The sequence below is a fragment of the Lynx rufus genome, unplaced genomic scaffold (assembly GCF_022079265.1).
Source record: "Lynx rufus isolate CCGP_SWC_20201006 ecotype Redwood Valley unplaced genomic scaffold, mLynRuf1.p SCAF_2, whole genome shotgun sequence".
NCBI classification, from domain to species: domain Eukaryota; kingdom Metazoa; phylum Chordata; class Mammalia; order Carnivora; family Felidae; genus Lynx; species Lynx rufus.
In genome coordinates, this window is record NW_025814834.1 from 118,216,235 (window position 1) to 118,233,981 (window position 17,747).

The 17,747-nt window shown below is 53.3% G+C and overlaps 2 protein-coding genes across 7 annotated transcripts; one reads left to right on the top strand and one right to left on the bottom strand.

The window, feature by feature from the left end:
* The first annotated feature begins 4,019 nt into the window (after positions 1–4,019).
* On the top strand, positions 4,020–13,830 carry PIAS3 (protein inhibitor of activated STAT 3). Of its 3 annotated transcripts, none has more exons than XM_047085795.1 (14): positions 4,020–4,150; positions 6,848–7,265; positions 7,424–7,508; positions 7,728–7,778; positions 8,026–8,116; positions 8,618–8,752; positions 8,997–9,102; positions 9,692–9,765; positions 9,897–10,057; positions 11,183–11,316; positions 11,397–11,565; positions 11,732–11,865; positions 12,051–12,088; positions 12,659–13,830. In XM_047085795.1, exons 2-14 carry the CDS (start codon positions 6,851–6,853, stop codon positions 12,923–12,925), a joined length of 1,860 nt encoding a protein of 619 aa, XP_046941751.1. In that variant the 5' UTR covers positions 4,020–4,150; positions 6,848–6,850; the 3' UTR covers positions 12,926–13,830. The 3 variants fall into 3 exon arrangements, with proteins under 3 accessions (XP_046941751.1, XP_046941750.1, XP_046941752.1); XM_047085794.1 differs by lacking the exon at positions 4,020–4,150 and adding an exon at positions 4,762–4,864; XM_047085796.1 differs by lacking the exon at positions 4,020–4,150 and adding an exon at positions 5,605–6,626.
* Positions 10,471–16,515, bottom strand: NUDT17 (nudix hydrolase 17). Of its 4 annotated transcripts, none has more exons than XM_047085800.1 (8): positions 16,191–16,515; positions 15,788–15,971; positions 15,517–15,542; positions 15,296–15,388; positions 14,952–15,050; positions 14,590–14,726; positions 14,059–14,206; positions 10,471–11,552 (listed from the first exon to the last, which is right to left on the bottom strand). In XM_047085800.1, exons 1-8 carry the CDS (start codon positions 16,380–16,382, stop codon positions 11,526–11,528), a joined length of 906 nt encoding a protein of 301 aa, XP_046941756.1. In that variant the 5' UTR covers positions 16,383–16,515; the 3' UTR covers positions 10,471–11,525. The 4 variants fall into 4 exon arrangements, with proteins under 4 accessions (XP_046941756.1, XP_046941757.1, XP_046941758.1 ...); XM_047085801.1 differs by having other exon boundaries at positions 14,059–14,211; XM_047085802.1 differs by having other exon boundaries at positions 10,471–13,964; positions 14,057–14,211.
* Positions 16,516–17,747: the final 1,232 nt, after the last annotated feature.

The following is a 17,747-nucleotide window of genomic DNA, read 5'->3' on the forward strand; positions in this document are numbered from 1 at the left end:
TTAAAAATCACAAATGGCCCCCAATTATGATCCATAGTAAGAAATACACTACATCGTGGTGCATCTAACCTGAAATAGTATTTACCCTTACTATTTTCTTTCTAGGATGTTCTCTGCTGTTATTCTCCACTGAAAAAAATATTGCTCAAAATACGTCCATCCGCCCATGGGTCAAGACCCACAGGTTGAAAAATAGCACTCTGTGAAAATGGAGATCGACACTCTTTCTCTTTCTCAAATCTGTCTCTAATCTTTTTTCTCTATCTTGTGATTCCTGCATCCACTATCTTTTTTTAAGGAGGAGAGACCGAGAGACCTGGAGTTTCTTCAAGATGTAGAATCTAAACTATTTGATGGTGTGTCAAACCGGGCTTCTAGATCTGAGGCACAGGGCTCACATGGTCCGTGTTCTTTGCCCAGGTACCAAGAGGGGTTAAAAGTCTGATTCCTGGGGAAGGGAGGAAGGGATACACAGAGCTGGCTTCTTCCCTCCAGTTCTGTTCTCAGACTGAAAACCGTGGATCTCTCTTGGCCACTTCCCGTGGGTCTCCTCCCCTTCGTGTCCCTCCACCAGCCAGACTGCTAGGTGTGGGAGAGGCAGCAAATTCCTCCCCAATCTGGAACTGCGTTTGGCCCCCTCCTTGGTCCTTCTCCCAGCCTACCCCCTGCTGGGTTAGGCTGGGTGGGAGGCCACGGTTTGGCAGTAAACAGCCTGCCTGGGTTGAGAGGAGAGTGTGGAGGGGCTGCTTTGAAGACAGGGGCCCACAGGGGGGCTGCAGGGCCTGGCTCCAGGGTTTGGGCCAGAAGAGAGCAGTGGGGTGTAGATCACATCCTAGAGAGGATGAGGGTCATCTTTAGGATTTGTGCAAATGGGCACAGGACTGCTTTTGGGCATGAAGAATGGAGACCGGAGGGGTTGATGGAGAAAGAGAGGGTACAGCTGCCAGAGGAAGAGCATCTGAAAGATTGAGTCCTTTCCATTAAGGGGAACAGAACCTCTCTTTTCTTTGAGTTACCAAGGAATCTCAAAGGACTGTTACAATCATTATTTATGGAGTGCAGGGTGGGAAGAATGAAGAAACTATTGAGAGAGAGGGGTCCAGACAGGGGGAGATGGTTTGGCTAAGTTCAAGTATGAGTCAGGAAGCAGCTTTGGTAATGGGAGCTGATCCCAGGATGGCTGAGTTATGGGAATGGTCAGTGATATGCTAACACAGGATGGAATGTTTCCAGCCCCTGGTCTTCCCAAACGGTGTCCCTCTGTACAACCCCATAAACTCTTACCCCAACGACCCCAGGCCCTGAAGTTTTCCTTGATTTCAAAAATAAATCTTTCTTTCCCAAAGTAACTCTAGTCCTAAGTTTGTCCCTATCCCTCCTAGGCTGTCTGCTGAATGGGGCTTAGGTAGGGACTTCTTACTCTTTTTGCATCCCCCTTCTTCAGGCGTCAGATGTAGGGGTGTATGGGTGAGAGTAGGTGAAGCTTGGTTGCCACGATAGGGTCAGACTATTTCTTTGAATGCCTTCCGTCTGGAACTTGGTCTGGATTTGTAGTCTCCCTCCTCTGTCTGATAACATTAGTTCATTAAACTGACATTGAACGAGTCTACTACGGGCCAGGCTCAGAATAGAGTGAACATCTCAGAAAAGATTCTTGTCCTTACTGAGCTGGCATACAGAATCAAAATCAGGCATCCTGGTTCCTACTTTTCAGTTGTCCTGTAGGGATGCTGGAACTTCCAACCTCAAATTAACTATTTAAAAAAATTTTTTTTAACGTTTATTATTTTGTTTTTGAGAGAGAGAAAGAGAGACAGAGTGTGAGTGGGGGAGGGGCAGAGAGAGAGGGAGACACAGATCAGAGGCAGGCTTAACCGACCGAGCCATCCAGGTGTCCCTCAAATTAACTATTAAAGGAGATTCCTTCTTTAGGAAACCATTAGGATTCAAGGTACGGTTGAGTTTCTTTTTTTTCTTTTACGTTTTTACAGCTTTAATGAGTTATAATTGACATTCAGTAAACTACACATACTTAAAGTGTACAATTTGATAAGTTTTGACATGTGCACACCCATAACACCCATCACACAATCAGGATAATGAACATATGACTCCCAAAGAATCCCTTCTCTCTTTTTAAAAAAAAATTTTTTTTTAACGTTTATTTTTGAGACAGACAGAGCATGAATGGGAGAGGGTCAGAGAGAGGGAGACACAGAATCTGAAACAGGCTCCAGGCTCTGAGCTGTCAGCACAGAGCCCGACGCGGGGCTCGAACTCACGGATCATGAGATCATGACCTGAGCTGAAGTCGGAAGCTTAACCGACTGAGCCACCCAGGCGCTCCCCCTTCTCTCTTTTTTTAATTTTTCCCCTCCAAATCACTGAAAATTCTAGAGGATACAAACTAGTCCATAGTAACTTTTTAAAAAAAGTTTAGACAGAGACAGCATGCGCAAGAGGGACAAGGACAGAGAGAGAGAGAGAGAGAGACAGAGAGAGAGAGAGAGAGAGAGAGAGAATCCCAACCAGGCTCCACACTGTCAGTGCAGAGCTCAATGCGGGGCTTGAACTCCAGAACCATGACCTGAGCCGAAGTCAATACTTAACAGACTGAGCCACCCAAGTGTCCCCATAGTAACTTTTGATCTATATGACTGAGCAGAACAAAAAATGAGCTCAGGGACTGATGAAGACTCAACTGTTCCAAGGGGCAGTTGGAATTTAGAACCAAGCACTTAAGCTTGAGTTCAGCTTGAGGTCTTACCATTGCTGGCAGCAAACAGCAGGGAAAGAACCTGAGTGTCAGGAGAGGGTGCACATCTTCCCTAAGAACGAAATCCACAAAGTAGTCGGTAATGGTCCAATTCAACAGGTATCTGGGGATATTGGTAGGCTGGTACCTTGATTCTTGTGGTTTGGGTGGGGTCTCATGGGAATGATTATACTGAAGGTTTAATCTAAATGAGAGGATTATTTATATTATATATTAAAGTACTATTTTATGCCAATTATGGGTGTTTTTTGTTGTCTGTTTTAGAGACAGAGCAAGTGCGAGTAGGGGAGAGGGGCAGAGAGAGTATCCTAAGCAGGCTCCATGCTCAGGGTGGAGCCCAATGCGGGGCTCCATCTCATGACCCTGGGATCGTGACCCCAGCCAAAATCAGGAGTCTGACTCTTATCTGACTGAGCCTCGCTGCCGCCCCTTGCCAATAATAGGTTTAACTGTCTTGCTGCGGCTGCTAGACTGAGAGGTCCTGCAAGGCTTTTTATGTCTTCAGCACCTAACGACCTCTGAACACCATTCAAATGTTTGTTGAACAAATCACATTGTCGCTTAGGTCCCAGCCAACTCACTATAATATGCTATGAGTTCCCCCAGTATCTAATTTGGGTAAATGGCCCTAAAATTGGTGCTTTCCTGGTACCTGCATGAGTGATTAGCTTGGTTGAGCATGGAAGTCTCTGAAAGGTCAGAGGCTTTGAAGAAGAGTAAGTAGTTTAGAGAGGGGAAGAGAGATGACTTTTTTGGGTAAGAAATCCTCCCCGCTGCTTACCTTCAGCTACACCAAGGGCGTGGGGTCTCTGGTGACAGTCTGCGTATTCGGGTAGGGGGTGAGGGGCTACAGGGAGAGTTAGGGCTCAGGTACACTTAGGGTTCTAGTAGCTCAGGCTTTCCCCCAGGGAGAAGAGTCTCGTTCCAAGTACGAACCTCTTTAAGCAGGCAGATCCCGGTCCCCCTCCGCCCCGGTCTTATTTGCAGCATGACTCCATCCCGGTACACCGGGGCAAGGGGTCAGAGCAACAGTGAGAAGGATGAGATTCAAGAAAGTCCTACCTTAGGATCCACTCACTCGAGGAGTTAATCTCTCAGCGCCCGCTGGGAGTCCCTCCCTCTCCCGCCTCAGACTCCTCCCCCTCCCTCAGTCTCGGCAGCCCTGGCGGGCTCGCTCCGGAGGGGGCGGCCCGAGCCCCAGCGCTGGGCCGGGCGGAGCTCCCGGCCGGGCGGAGCTGCGGCTGCAGCGTCCAGCTGCCGGACCGACCTCCAGCCTTGTAGACCGCGGGAGCGGCGCGGGGCCCCCTCCCCCCACCTCCCCAGCCCACCCTCCGAGCTTCCCGAGCCCCCTCCCCGCTCCCTGCAACTGTGCTGGTAAGTCCCGCTCATCGAACCAAACTTTTTTTGCTGCCGAGCCGGAGTCCTACGGCAGAACCACGAGCAACACTGCAGTTGGCTGGTGGAGGGGTGGGGGTAGGGGCGAAGTACTGAGAATAGCCGTCTGGAACTGAACTAGTCACAACTAGTCATAGCTTCTCCGGAATGGATCAGATCTCGCCCATTTCCCGAGTTGGTAGAACTCTTGACTTTAGCTGGTTAAACTTGTAGAGAGAGAGAGATGAGGGTATTCGCTCCAACTTCTTCACCCCTCCCCCATTTCTCTTAGATTTAGCAGTTCTCGATACTTTCCCTCCATATTTCAAGTAGTGTTGGCTCTCTAAAAGCTCACCCCTCCCAACTCTGGCGTGGCAGAGCCCCCTCCCCCAGGCACTTCGGGTCCGCCTCCTCTTCGGTACCCCCGGGAACCCCGCGATCTTTCAGGCTCCGCTCCCTCCGGTCTTGCACTGGGGCCAAAGACGTGCAGGGGCTGGGTCCAGCAGCGGAGGGAGGGGCTGAGGCTGGGGCCTGTCCGGAGCCGGGCGGGCGGGGCCGGGAAGGGGAGGTGTAAGGGGGCCGGACGGGGCGGAGCAGGCGGCATTTGCGGCCGGCGCCGGGGTGGAGAGTTGCGCGCCGGTCCCTGGGCCTGAGCTCGGGCTCCGGCTCCGGCGCCTGCGATGTCTCAAGATGGCGGAGCTGGGCGAATTAAAGGTACCGGCCCCCTCCCCCATCCCCATCTGGACTGAGCCCGGCGGAACGCCGAGTCAGGGAAGCGACCGAGACTGGGTGCTGAGGGCTCGGGAGGGGGCTGGAGACGTGGCGGGGACTGGCTGCTGGGGGTGGGAGAGAAGTGGCTGTGGGCGAGGACCGGGCTGCGGCGGGGCTCCGGGGGCGGGGCCGCGGGGCAGATGTAGGGGTGGGGCCGAGGGGAATTGCAGCTGTTGGGGGCCGAGGCTCAGGGGGCGGGGACGTGGGGTAGAAGTCGGGTTTGGCAGTAGGGGCAGAGGTGGGAGGAGGGCCAGGGGTAAAAGCTGCTGTAGAGGCTTAGGGGGCGAGCCGATCGAGGCCAGGAGTGCGACAGTAGGGGGCAGATGTGGGGATGGGACTGGGGGGCAGATAGATGCACGGGAGGCTCCTCGGGGAGGTGCGGCGGAGAGGATGGAGGTTTGGGGCTGCTCCTGGGTTCCGAGCCTTGGGCAGTACCAGTAGGCGGCTGAGACCTAGGGGGCGGGGCTGTGCGGGCGCCTGGATCGAGGGGTGGGGCCGAAGCATCCCGGAGGCTGAGGGGAAGGTGCTGCCTGCGTGAATCGAAGCTTCGGGCCGAGGCGTAGAGGAGTGTGAAACTATGCGATAGGAACGGGGGGGGGGGGGGGTCCTTGACAAAGCTAATGGAAATGGAGAAATAAAAACGGGACCGAGGAAATAAGGGTGGGAGAAGGGTATAAGAACAAGTTTTTCATCACACTCCTCAAAAGGGGTCCGAAACCATAAAACCCCCCGTGAGCGGGAGAATTGTGGAGGGCTAGCAAGGCCTGCCTATGCCAAGGTCTTCCAGAGATTCACGGGAGGGCGTCCTTTAAGGAGAAAGCTTCTTGTGCCCTCCTGCTGCCACACGGTCTTTGAGGGTAACCATATCCGAGGACATGTCACAGAACCTTACAAAACCATTGGGTTCATCCCCCTGCCTCCTGGCTTTGTTCTGCCTTTTGAAATGGAGCCATACTCCTTGGCGGGCTTGAAGTCTAGTCCCCTGGGCCCAGCTGCCTTTAGGGGAACTTGGATTCTGCACCCTGGCTCAGGAGCCCCACGGCTTCTCCTCATCCTCCCTGGGCCTCTGCTTAGTTTTGCCCTCTCCTCTTCCACCACTAGGCAGGGGGGCGGGGGGGATCACTTAACGTTCTCCATGTAGGAGAGAAACAGGATATTAGTTCCTGGCAGATGGAGTAAACAGGTACACAAGGAGGCAGCCTGGACTCAGTGATTTACTAGGAAGCCCTTTGCCCCAAGATTTTGTCTTCTGCCTCCCTGAAAAACAGGCCCGAGAGAGCAGTGGTTATGTAAATGATGCTTAGAAAGGATTTGGGGGAGTTACAGTCATTGAACCCTGACCTGGAAACCCTGGCCACAGAAGCTTCAGAGGCTTGGGGAAAACAGCTGAGGTGGATTGAGGTGTTGGGAGGGGTGTACCATGGGGCACAATCCTCCAGCCACCTGCCCCCTTTCTTCCCTGTGGGGCTGTCTGGCCTGAATCCTCTCCTCCCCCTCCTTCTCACTGTCTCCTAGCCTCTTCCCAGGAAGCTAGGATGGGTCTGAGATTCTGAGAAAGAGCAGGAGAGGAGATAAGCAGCTTAAAGGAGTGTCTAGGCTCAAGGCGGGGATGGAGATAGGAGGCCGTAGTGGACTCAGAGGTGTGCCTGTGGATGACTTACTGTCTGCCCCCTGCGCCACCTGGCCAACTTACAGGCATAGGGAGGTAGGGTTACTGCAGCTCTGGGGGACTGGGGGTCAGGTTGACCTGAGGGTTGCTGAAATGGGACTGAGGTGTACCTTTGGCCAGGGTGGCTGTCTGGCAGTAACCCACTGGCTGCGGAGTGTCTCTCAGATGAGCGCGGGGGGCGGAAAGAGGCATTGCCTATTTGGGAGCTCAGACCCAGCATCCGCGGCAGGATTCTCAAGTGTCTGTGTTGTCCACAGCACATGGTGATGAGCTTCCGGGTGTCTGAGCTTCAGGTGCTGCTCGGCTTTGCTGGCCGGAACAAGAGTGGACGGAAGCACGAGCTCCTGGCCAAGGCCCTGCACCTCCTCAAGTCCAGCTGTGCCCCCAGTGTCCAGATGAAGATCAAAGAACTATATCGCCGCCGCTTTCCCCGGAAGACCCTGGGGCCCTCTGATCTCTCCCTGCTCTCTCTGCCCCCCGGCACCCCTCCTGTCGGCTCCCCTGGTCCACTAGCTCCCATTCCCCCGGCCCTCTTGGCCCCTGGCCCCCTGCTGGGCCCCAAGCGTGAAGTGGACATTCACCCCCCTCTGCCCCAGCCCGTGCACCCTGACGTCACCATGAAACCATTGCCCTTCTATGAAGTCTATGGGGAGCTCATCCGGCCCACCACCCTCGGTATGGCTCTATCTTCCTCCACCTTCCTCCTGACTCCATGCCTCTTGCCCGGGCCTTTCTTAGGCTTTAGTTCCGTGGGATTGGCAGCCTGGGACAGGGGCAGCCTCTGTGGCTGCCTATGCATGGGCTGGAGAATAACTGCCCCTTTGTGTCCCCAGCGTCCACTTCCAGCCAGCGGTTTGAAGAGGCACACTTTACCTTTGCCCTCACACCCCAACAAGTGCAGCAGATTCTCACCTCCAGGTACATTTCTCCCAGCATCCTGGGTGTTACCCCCAGACTCTGCCCCCTGACATTCTCTTCTGTCCCATTCTGCCTGTCCATCCTTCTGCACCTGCTTTGTCTCTCATTCTCTGGTGTGTCTCTTCTCTGTCCCTGGGACATTTAACTTTCTGTGTCTCTGTTCAGCCCTGCCTTCCCGGGGCCACATCCTGACATGTCTCCCTCTCCTTCTTGTCACAGAGAGGTTCTGCCAGGAGCTAAATGTGACTACACTATACAGGTGCAGCTAAGGTGAGTTGATCCTCTCCATCCCTCCCTGCTGGGCTCCTGTTGGGGGGTGGGAATGAAATAAGGGTATGATAGATCCTGCTAGAGGATGGCCCTGCTCTGCTGTGTCCACCCCAACCCTGGGACTTTTGTCGGATGCTGAGGGCTACAGAGATCCATGACTGAATGACTGAGGTCCCCTGCCTTTCCACCAGCTGCAACTCAAGAAACCGCCTCCCTTGCTGTTTCATCTTTTCTCATCTCTTACCAGGTTCTGTCTCTGTGAGACCAGCTGCCCCCAGGAAGATTACTTCCCCCCCAACCTCTTTGTCAAGGTCAATGGGAAACTGTGCCCCCTGCCGGTAAATGTTCTCCCCTTCTTCTAGCAGTTCTCTCTTCCCTGTTTCAGTTCTTGAATGGTAACTGCAAACCTATTATGAAAGAGACATGCCTAGCACAGTGCCTGGTACATCATAGGGACTCAGTTTACTGATGGATCAATATAATCTAGAGGATACTAAGACAGGGCTGATGGAGAACTTGGAGGAGGGACATTCATTCAACCCAAAGGACAGGGAAGACTTCTCTGGAGTGATGATCTCAGAGCTGAGAGTTGGAAGAAGTGGGGCGTCCCTATTCTTTCTGCTCAGGAACTCATGAGTGGGTTCCTATTTCTCTGGCCAATGAATAAGCTCTCCTTCCTCCCCAGGAATAAACCCCACACACAGCCCTAGATAGTGCTCTGGGTTTGGGAGTCACCGAATGGGCCCCCATCTCCTTGGTCACCGAGTGAGCTGGCCTTCCTTCCAAGACGTGAGTAACCTGAGAGATAAGATGTCTTGACCAGTCCCTCCTTTCTCCAGGGTTATCTTCCCCCTACCAAGAATGGGGCTGAGCCCAAGAGGCCCAGCCGCCCCATCAACATCACACCCCTGGCTCGACTCTCGGCCACTGTTCCCAACACCATCGTGGTCAACTGGTCATCTGAGTTTGGACGGGTGAGCAAGGCTGAGGCAGGGAGCCTGGAGAAGCCCGCAGGGCATGAGGGGGAATCATCCAGTGTCTTGGGTTTAGGGAAACATCTTCCTCTTTATGGGTCGTTCTGTGTTAACCCGCTGTCTCTGGTCCTCACGGGACAGAGGGTTGGAGTGGTGGTGGTGATGATGATGGTGATGATGGTGGTGGTGTGGTGGTGATGATGTGCAGAGCAAAGGCTAATTACCTCCCCCTGCCTCCAAGTAGAACTACTCCTTGTCTGTGTACCTGGTGAGGCAGTTGACTGCAGGGACCCTCCTACAAAAACTCAGAGCAAAGGGTATCCGGAACCCAGACCACTCTCGGGCACTGAGTGAGTAATGTCCTGCTCCTCTTTACCACTCTGATTTGGATCCAAGTTTTCCTGGTCCTCCAGCCTTTATCGCCAAACCCATACCTGACCTGTGACAATATACCTCACCTCTCACGTGAACCCTAACCCTCCCCTCATCCCCTTACCGATCTTCATGGTTGAGAAGTCAGACCACTCCCAGGCACTGAGTGACACCCTCTCACTCTCAGTTATACATTTGCTTTGCACCTCACAGACCGTGCCTCCAGCCTTGCTGGAATATGGCTGCTTGAGAGTGGGAAGAGTCTTAAGGATCATCTAATCTAACTCTCTTTTGATGTTTCAGTTCCCTCTAAGTCATCTCTGCCAAAGTGTCACCCAGCTATATTTAAGCATCTTTGGGGTCGGGGAAATCTCTCCCTGACACTCAGTCTTCATGTGATCTTCCACTGGCCTCCAAAGACCACCCCCATGTGACATCCCATGTGTCCCCAGAGGCACTCTGCCCAGCTGCCTCTCAGCCAGAACCATCTGCTTCTGGCCTCACCACCTCCCAGGCTTCATCTCCAGCTTTGCTGACCCCATGGCTCTGGCCTCATTCTTGTTTCAGTCAAGGAGAAATTGACTGCTGACCCGGACAGTGAGGTGGCCACTACAAGTCTCCGGGTGTCACTCATGTGCCCGGTGGGTACAAGGGAGATGAGAAGGGAGGAGGGTGGGGCTAAACTCTGGACCCAGATGAGGGCTCCTAGGGCTACTAGAGTGAGGCTTCCCAGGATGTAGGGACTGTGACCAGAGCGCTTGTCTCCTCCCAGCTAGGGAAGATGCGCCTGACAGTCCCTTGTCGTGCTCTCACCTGCGCCCACCTGCAGAGCTTCGATGCTGCCCTTTATCTACAGATGAATGAGAAGAAGCCAACGTGGACATGTCCTGTGTGCGACAAGAAGGCTCCTTATGAATCTCTTATCATTGATGGGTAGGGCCGCTCTGCATTCTGCTTCCTTTTACCTTCCACATCCACTAGGAACCCTCCCATCGACAGATCAAGATGGCTTCCTTCCCCTCCACGAAGCCCAGCTCTTAACCTATCCACCCCTTTATGTGTATACGTATAATTTATCCTCTTTATAATATACAGTTGACCCTTGAATGACACAGGTCCACTTATACATGGGGTTTTTTAATACAGTACAGTAAATATAAATGGTATTTTTCTTTTTGATGATTTTAATATTTTCTTTTGTCTAGATTACTGTATTGTAAGAATACAGTATGTAATACACATAATATACCAAATAATGTGTTAATTGACCCTTGATGCTATTGGTAAGGCTTCTGGTCAGCCGTAGGCTATTGGTAGTTAAGGTTTTGGAGAGTCAAAAGTTGTCCATGGAATTTTGATTGTGTGTGAGGTCATGTCCATGGATTTTTGATTGCGTGTGAGTGCTTTTAACTCCCGTTTTGTTCAGGGTCGACTGTGTATATTTCCACCACTGAGGATTTATTGCATGAGGTATCATGCTGAGCACATTGCATATCTCATCTCATTGAATCCTCATAATTAACCCTGTGAGATGGATATTGTCATTACAGGTGAAAAAGCTGGGGCCTAGAGAGATTATCTTGCTCAAAGTTATAATTGTTAGTAAGTGGCGGTGTCAATGTATTGAACTGTTACAATATAACACCTATAACAACTACCTGACCTCTCACTGAGCGTGGCAAAACGTTCTTTTGAAGATTTGGATGTGCAGATCTAGCTAGTCCTAACCCCCTTCCAGAGCCTAAATTATGGCCCTCATCGAGAAGACTTATGAAGTTCTATATCTCTGCTCCTTTGTCTTGTCACAAGTACTATGTGAAACACATGCTTAGAATGTATTTTTTTTTTTTTTGAAAACGTAGCATTTGAAGTTTGCAAAGCTCTTTTACATACTTTACTTGATTCTGACAACTCAAGAGAGGTGAGTAGGGGTGAATAATATCCCTGTTTCACAGATGAGGAAATTGAGGTTCAGGAAGGTGAGTCCCAGAACTCCCTGGCTACTGTTCCCAGCTATCTCCCAGCCTCATGAATTCCCGTATCTCCCCTTCCCCCCAGCTTATTCATGGAGATACTTAATTCCTGTTCGGATTGTGATGAGATACAGTTCATGGAAGATGGATCCTGGTGCCCAATGAAACCCAAGAAGGAGGCATCTGAGGTTTGCCCCCCGCCAGGGTATGGGCTGGATGGTGAGTGACCCCCTGTCCCCCAGCCGAACTGAGTCTTGGATGGCCTCTTCTCTGAGACACAGTCCTTTTACCACCCACAGGCCTCCAGTACAGCCCAGTCCAAGAGGGCAATCCATCAGAGAGTAAGAAGAAGGTTGAAGTTATCGACTTGACAATAGAGAGCTCATCAGATGAGGAGGACCTGCCCCCGACCAAAAAGCACTGTCCTGTCACCTCGGCTGCCATTCCGGCTCTACCTGGAAGCAAAGGGTATGAGGAAATAGGCTGAGTCCGCAGCAGAAGGGGCAGAGAAAGAAGTCAGAAATGCTTTCTGATCACTGGACAAACCCCGGGGCAGAGAGGGGACTCAGGAAGCTGAGCTGGGTGAGGGCGTCTGTCGTTCGCTGGCTGCCCAGCTCCTCCTCTCTCCTCACAGAGTCCTGACATCTGGTCACCAGCCATCTTCGGTGCTACGGAGCCCTGCCGTGGGTACACTGGGCGGGGACTTCCTGTCCAGTCTCCCACTACATGAGTACCCACCTGCCTTCCCACTGGGGGCGGATATCCAAGGTAGGACACTGACCACAGGGTGGGCTCTGCCCTGCCCCATATGCCCTTGAAAGCAGATCAGAACCCCTGCTCCTTTTCAAAGCCTTCTGGCTGTCTTGCAAAGGGCTACAATCCAAAGGATTTTTGGGGGGGGGCCGTGAAGGGGTCAGACAGGAGGCTGATTTTGATTTTTCTTTTCCTACCAGGTTTAGATTTATTTTCTTTCCTTCAGACTGAGAGTCAGGTAAGTGGTCCCTTGTCCCATGAAGATCTCAGATCTCTGAAGCTTCCTATCTAGGCACTGACGGGTCCCCTCCCCCTCACTTTCCCCTGAGAACTAAATCTGCCTCTCTGTGAGGGAAGGTGGGAGCTGGGGGGCCTAAGGAGGGTGTGGGCACTTTATTTCCCTCCCAGGCCCCACTGGTGCTTCTTCAGATTCTCACCCATGTCTTCTTCGATCCCTTGTTACCGTCCTGTCTCCGGAGTTTTTAGAATCCTGCCCCTGACTATTCACACACAACCTCCCCCCGACACCCACGTGCAGTTGAGCGCCATGCCTGCCCTGGCCGGACATTCCACACATTTCAGACGCCCACAAGGCCAAGAACCTAGCAAGATGGAGGGGCTGTCTCAGGGCAGGGAATCGGGTAGGGTATGGGGAAGCAGGGGAAAGAAAGAGAATCTCTCCTGCTTCTCAGAGGGTACCTTGGGATCCGGAGGATTTGAATTATCCCCGGCTATTTCTGAGATGAGTGACTGGGAGGCCGGGTGAAGTCAGGAGAAAATCTTAAACTGTGCCCTTGATTCCTCCCAGCACTATGGTCCCTCCGTCATCACCTCGCTAGACGAACAGGATGCCCTTGGCCACTTCTTCCAGTACCGAGGGACCCCTTCCCACTTCTTGGGCCCGCTCGCCCCCACACTGGGGAGCTCTCACCGCAGCACCACTCCAGCACCCCCTCCTGGCCGCGTCAGTAGCATTGTGGCCCCTGGGGGGGCCTTGAGGGAGGGGCATGCGGGACCCCTGTCCTCGGGTCCCTCTTTGACTGGATGCCGGTCAGACATCATTTCCCTGGACTGAGTCCCTTGGATTATGGAAACTTCACTGAGCAAGTGTGCTGTGGGGTCCAGACCCCTGGCCACTCCAACCCCTCAGGGGGCTTTGGCCAAAGGCCAGAAAGACCTTCATGGATGCCTGTTTTGGGCCTTATCTCTGCCTGACAAGTCCAGCACCCAAAGGGTTAATATTTAACCTCTTTTTAAGGACATTTGGGTTCTATTTTTGGAAATGTTCTTTAGATGGTTGGCACATTCCTTTGGGTATGTTAACCTAGGCAGCGGGAGGCACGTGTGTGATGGGGTGTGAGTTGGGGGAAGGGCTGAATCCACTAGAGCCTAGGGGTGGGGTGGAGGGCAGGGGCCTTTCTCTTGTCCTCTAGAGCTCTCTCTTCCCCAAACCTATGGTTCTGTTCCTTCCCCACATCCATGGTCTCTTCATGTCCATTCCATTCTCTTCGGCCAGACAGACAAGTGGAGAAGCTAAGACAGGCCGACACATGGACAGAGAACTCTATTTTGGGTTGCAGATTTTTTTGTACATAAACAAGAAAAACCAAAATACTCCAAAGATGACTTCCCCTGCTTCCTGCTTCCCAGTGTGACTGCGGAGGAGATAAGGCTTTAGCTCTGATCCCCAGGGGTTTGGGAGCAGGGCCTGGCCTATTGCCTGGGTCTCTCTCTATTTATATATTTAAGTGCACAGTGTTTCCTATGCTGACCAGCTTGGGCCATGAGCTTCTAAAGGCCCGTGGCCCCAGGGTTAGGTCTGGCTCATTCTGCACCTTTTCTGGGAGGTGGGAGGACTTCATGCTCTCCCCATTCTCCTTTTTCAGGCTCCTCTGGGGCTTAAGACCTACGTTGTAATTTTACTTTTTATTCCCAAAGTTGTAGCAAAGTTCTTATCCACAATAAAGGTTGTGAATGTTCTGTGAATGTCTCGGAGGGGGGTTGGGGAGGGAGTTCCACACCTCACTCTCCAGATCCCTGGTTTGGGGCAAGTGGGGGAAGGGGACCCAGGTTCCGTTCTTGCTTGCAGGCCCTGGTGGGGGTGGGTGGTGGGGGTGTCCCCCAGAGGACTTCCAGGAGCAGCTCCTCCCTCCTGTCCCCCGTGGAGCATTCGGCCCAACGTTGCGGGGCCAAGTGCTTTACTCTTACCTGCCCAGATGCTGCAGCCAGAGCCTGAGGGCAAACTTGGTCCCAGCGCTGACCCTCTCGTTGCCTTCTGCTGTGGTCGGGGTCGTCCGCAGCAGCGTGGATGTGGGCAAGGCCAGGGGTCGAGCTCTTTCGTCCTCCCCTAGTTCCACTGTACTGCATGGTGACAGCTCCTGTCTGGGCTGTGCCTTGTGGCTTAGCCCACTTCACCGAATCCTCCCGCCATGGCAGGAGAGGGCTGGGTGGGTGGGTGGGTGTTGACCTCATTTTACAGGAAGGAACAGATTCAAGGGGGGGTAAAGGACCTGAACCCTCGGGAGAGTGGGAGTCCGTGCTAACCAGTCGGAGCAGGAGCCCTTGGACTTGGATGGACAGTGTCTTTGATCTTGTGTGCTCTCTTCATGATCAGTTGACCAACCCACTCCCTCAATCTCCCTCACCACGCAACATTCCCTCCTGAGGAGGGGAGAGAAGTGGAACTTCTCAACGCGTATGTGTTGGTATTTGGGGGGTGAGGCAGAAGCTCTTACTTACAGGACAGAGGGTGGTAGGTCCCGGGGAAGATGTGTGAGTGTCTCTGTCCCATCCTCTGCAGCAGCCACGGCAGCTGCTATCTCTGGTCCCAGCCACATAAAGGCGCTCACCTCACTTGGGTTTGGTTGGATTCGGGCCTGGGGCCAGACATGTAGGTCCCTTAGCCATGGCCTCTCTCTTGGGAGGCCTGTTCTTGGTTGCAGCCTACCCATAGGTGGAAAGGAGACAGACTTGGGGCAGGGACAGGGGCTGTTGGATTTCTTGGTTATCTCTGACCCTCCCCCCCCCCCCCCATCTTAGTCACAGAACCAGTCTGCATGGACTCCTGGGCCCCCATTTCCTTCCTGCACCACCAGCCCTACCTGCAGCTGCTGCTGTGACTCCCAGGAGATCACGAGTAGATAGAGAATGATGTGATGGTATCTGGGGAGACCCCAGTTCAGCCTAGGAGGGTAGGCAGACTAAGAGAAGAATACAGCAAAAGTGAGAACTTCCTGTCTCTTTCTGAGACTGTAAATACAGCTGAGGAAGCGCAGGGTCGAGATGGTGCAGGAGGGACCCAGGTGGAGACTGTGGATTTGGGGACTCCAATTCCCTCCCCCCGGTCCCCAATGTTTCCCCTGGGCCAAGGCAGGTAGGACTAAGAAGAAATTGTTAAGGGCTCTTAGTTAAATAGGAAGGGACCTTTGCCACATTCCTGTCTCACCTCCCATAACCCCAGAGGGACCCAAGAGAACTGGCCGTGGGGCAGCTGTAGTCCAGTCTCCTCCTGAAGCTCTCGCAGCCCTCCGTCCAACAGCTGGGAGCAACAAAGGGCAGGTCACAGGGGCAGGTGCCAGACTCCTCCAAGCCCCTCGGCCCACACCCAAGGCAGCCCCAGTCTCTGGTTTCCGGGCAGGGTGAAGGTTGGGCCAGCAGTCCGGTTACCTCTTCATCAAGTCCCACGTGCCCACCTGCGACAACAGTGGGACCGATAGGTAAGTGGTGGTGTTCCTGGCCGGGGACACCCCCCCACCCCCCCCACACTATTTACACTACTCCCTCCCATGGGCGCTGATGCCGTTGTGATCCTTCGTGAAAAGGGGACCGACCACATTTCTGGGCCTGTTTCTCTGTCCTTTGGAAACTGGTAATAACACTGTTGGGTGAAGGGCCACTTTCTTCCCTGGACTTGGGATCTTGTCCTCGGGGCACTCACCTGGGGGTACCCAGAGGTTGGGAGAAACGCTGAGGGTGCGTGTCCTGCGCGTTAACAAGACAGACTGGTCGCTGGACTGCAGAAGGACGGCCACACCCAGATCCACACCTCGGTTGCTGGGCAGCTCGGCCCCCGGAGTCCTGAGCTGCTGGTCCAGGGCCGCAAAAGGGCAGAAAGGGGGTCGCTGGCGGGAGGGAGCCGTTCGGGTTAAGGCTTCAGAACTGGGGCAAAAGTCGGGCGACAGCGCGCGACGGGGCAGGAGGTTGAGTCGGGGCGACACTTGCACCCCAGGCCTCTCACGCCAGCTCCCGCCCGACCCCGGTCTCCTCCTTCGATTCTTCACTCCTGCTCCGCTCCCCCCCTCCTGGGGCCCCCTCCTCCCCCGGGTCCCCTTTCCCCCGACCTGGAGCGGAAGCCTGGCCGAGGAGCCTGGGAATGGCCCGTCCGAGAGGACGAGTCGTCCTCGCTTCAAGCCGCAGTGCGTGGGCCACGGCCCGAGCCCTGGCCCGGCGCCCAGGAGGCCACACACACTCTGGGCGAAGCTCGGCGACTCCGCGCGCCCGGACAGGAGCAGCAGCACCCGCGCGGCAGCCATAACGCCGCCCTGGGGTTGGGGCCGCGGCCCACCTGGCGCCCTCTGCTGGTCCAGCGTTCGCAGGGTCGGGACCTAGAAAGCTTCCGCCAAATGCCCCGGGACGTTTAGGCAGAACCCTGGGGGATGAGCCACGGGTGCAATGTTAGTTACTAAGAGACAAAGAAGAAAACCTCTCAATCTCAGCTTCCCTTTTCTTCCCCTCTTCTCTGTTTAGAAGAGTGATCCCAGACTGATTTCTCAACTCACGTGTCCAATCCCGCCGGCCAAGGGCTGAACCATCAGCCGCCCGCGGTCGCTCTGCGCGCACCTACCTCCCATAGTAGGTGCCACCACGAATTAATTGCGTAAGACTCCTCGCCAGACACTCAGGAAACATTTTTGACACCTCCCTTTTTCTTCTCACTCAAATGCCAACCCAATGCAGCGGATTCTACCTCCTTAAACTTTCTCAAATCCATGTCTCTCTCTCCAGCCTCCATTGTTCCAGTCCAAGCCTTCCTTATGTTCTGCCTGAGATACTATCCCAAGTCTCCAAAATAGTCCTTCCCCTACTTCATTCTCTAGGCTGCTTCCAGAGTGATCTTTCTCAAACACAAACTTAATCATCTTGCTTCCTATGGCTCAGAAGGTAACCTACTAAGCACAGTATAGCGAGGACCCACCACCCCTTGCTCCTGCCCGTCTCTCCAGCCTCAGTTCTGGCAGGATTTATGCCCTATTTTCTAGTCACATCCTATTTGCAGTTCTTCCTGGAACCAAGCTCTGCTTCCCTCTGGGACCCCCTTCCCCTTCCACCTGGCAAACCCTCATCATTCAAAAGAGATTGTGACTTTCTCTGTGGTTCCTTTCCTTACCTCTTTGTGTAAAATACTTTTCTACTAGAGCCCTCATTATTTCCTTGTTATTTGTTTCCTCCCACTAGGCTATACTGGCATATTCATCTTTGTATCCCTAGAGCCTGGCCCAGTCCTGGGCACTGACAGGTGCTCAGTAAAGGATGGTGAGTAGCTTGAAGGCAGGGACGGTATCATATTTATCTTTGTATATTATATCCAGTATAATGGCTAGCAATGAATTGGCAATTGACTGTTGAATTAGACTAATTCATTAATCTTAATGAATTAGAACGGACACTGGTAAGAGGAAACTAAAGAGATTGTAACGACACCTACCTGCTTTAAATGAACTGAAGCTACTGGGACAAATTACATTGAGATGAATCATGTACCCATGGTACTGAGAGAGAAAACTTAGAATTGCTACTTTTAAGAAACCATGGAGAAGACGAAGGCAATGACTTCTTGAGTGTTTACCATATGCCAGGCATTGTGCTGTGTCTTACACACAGTTTCAGATGTGCTAGAA

What these genes read in the sequence shown, in the direction of transcription:
- PIAS3 (XM_047085796.1), top strand. Translation starts at nt 6,531, where the DNA reads ATGGAGATAGGAGGCCGTAGTGGACTCAGAGGTGTGCCTGTGGATGAC. An exon ending in GGAAACTGTGCCCCCTGCCG is followed by an intron (nt 8,117 to 8,617) that starts GTAAATGTTCTC and finishes TCCTTTCTCCAG; the next exon opens with GGTTATCTTCCCCCTACCAA. An exon ending in TCCTTCAGACTGAGAGTCAG is followed by an intron (nt 12,089 to 12,658) that starts GTAAGTGGTCCC and finishes GATTCCTCCCAG; the next exon opens with CACTATGGTCCCTCCGTCAT.
- NUDT17 (XM_047085799.1), bottom strand. Translation starts at nt 16,382, where the DNA reads ATGGCTGCCGCGCGGGTGCTGCTGCTCCTGTCCGGGCGCGCGGAGTCG. An exon ending in CAACCTCTGGGTACCCCCAG is followed by an intron (nt 15,543 to 15,787) that starts GTGAGTGCCCCG and finishes CTGTTGTCGCAG; the next exon opens with GTGGGCACGTGGGACTTGAT. An exon ending in ACGTGGGACTTGATGAAGAG is followed by an intron (nt 15,389 to 15,516) that starts GTAACCGGACTG and finishes TGTTGCTCCCAG; the next exon opens with CTGTTGGACGGAGGGCTGCG.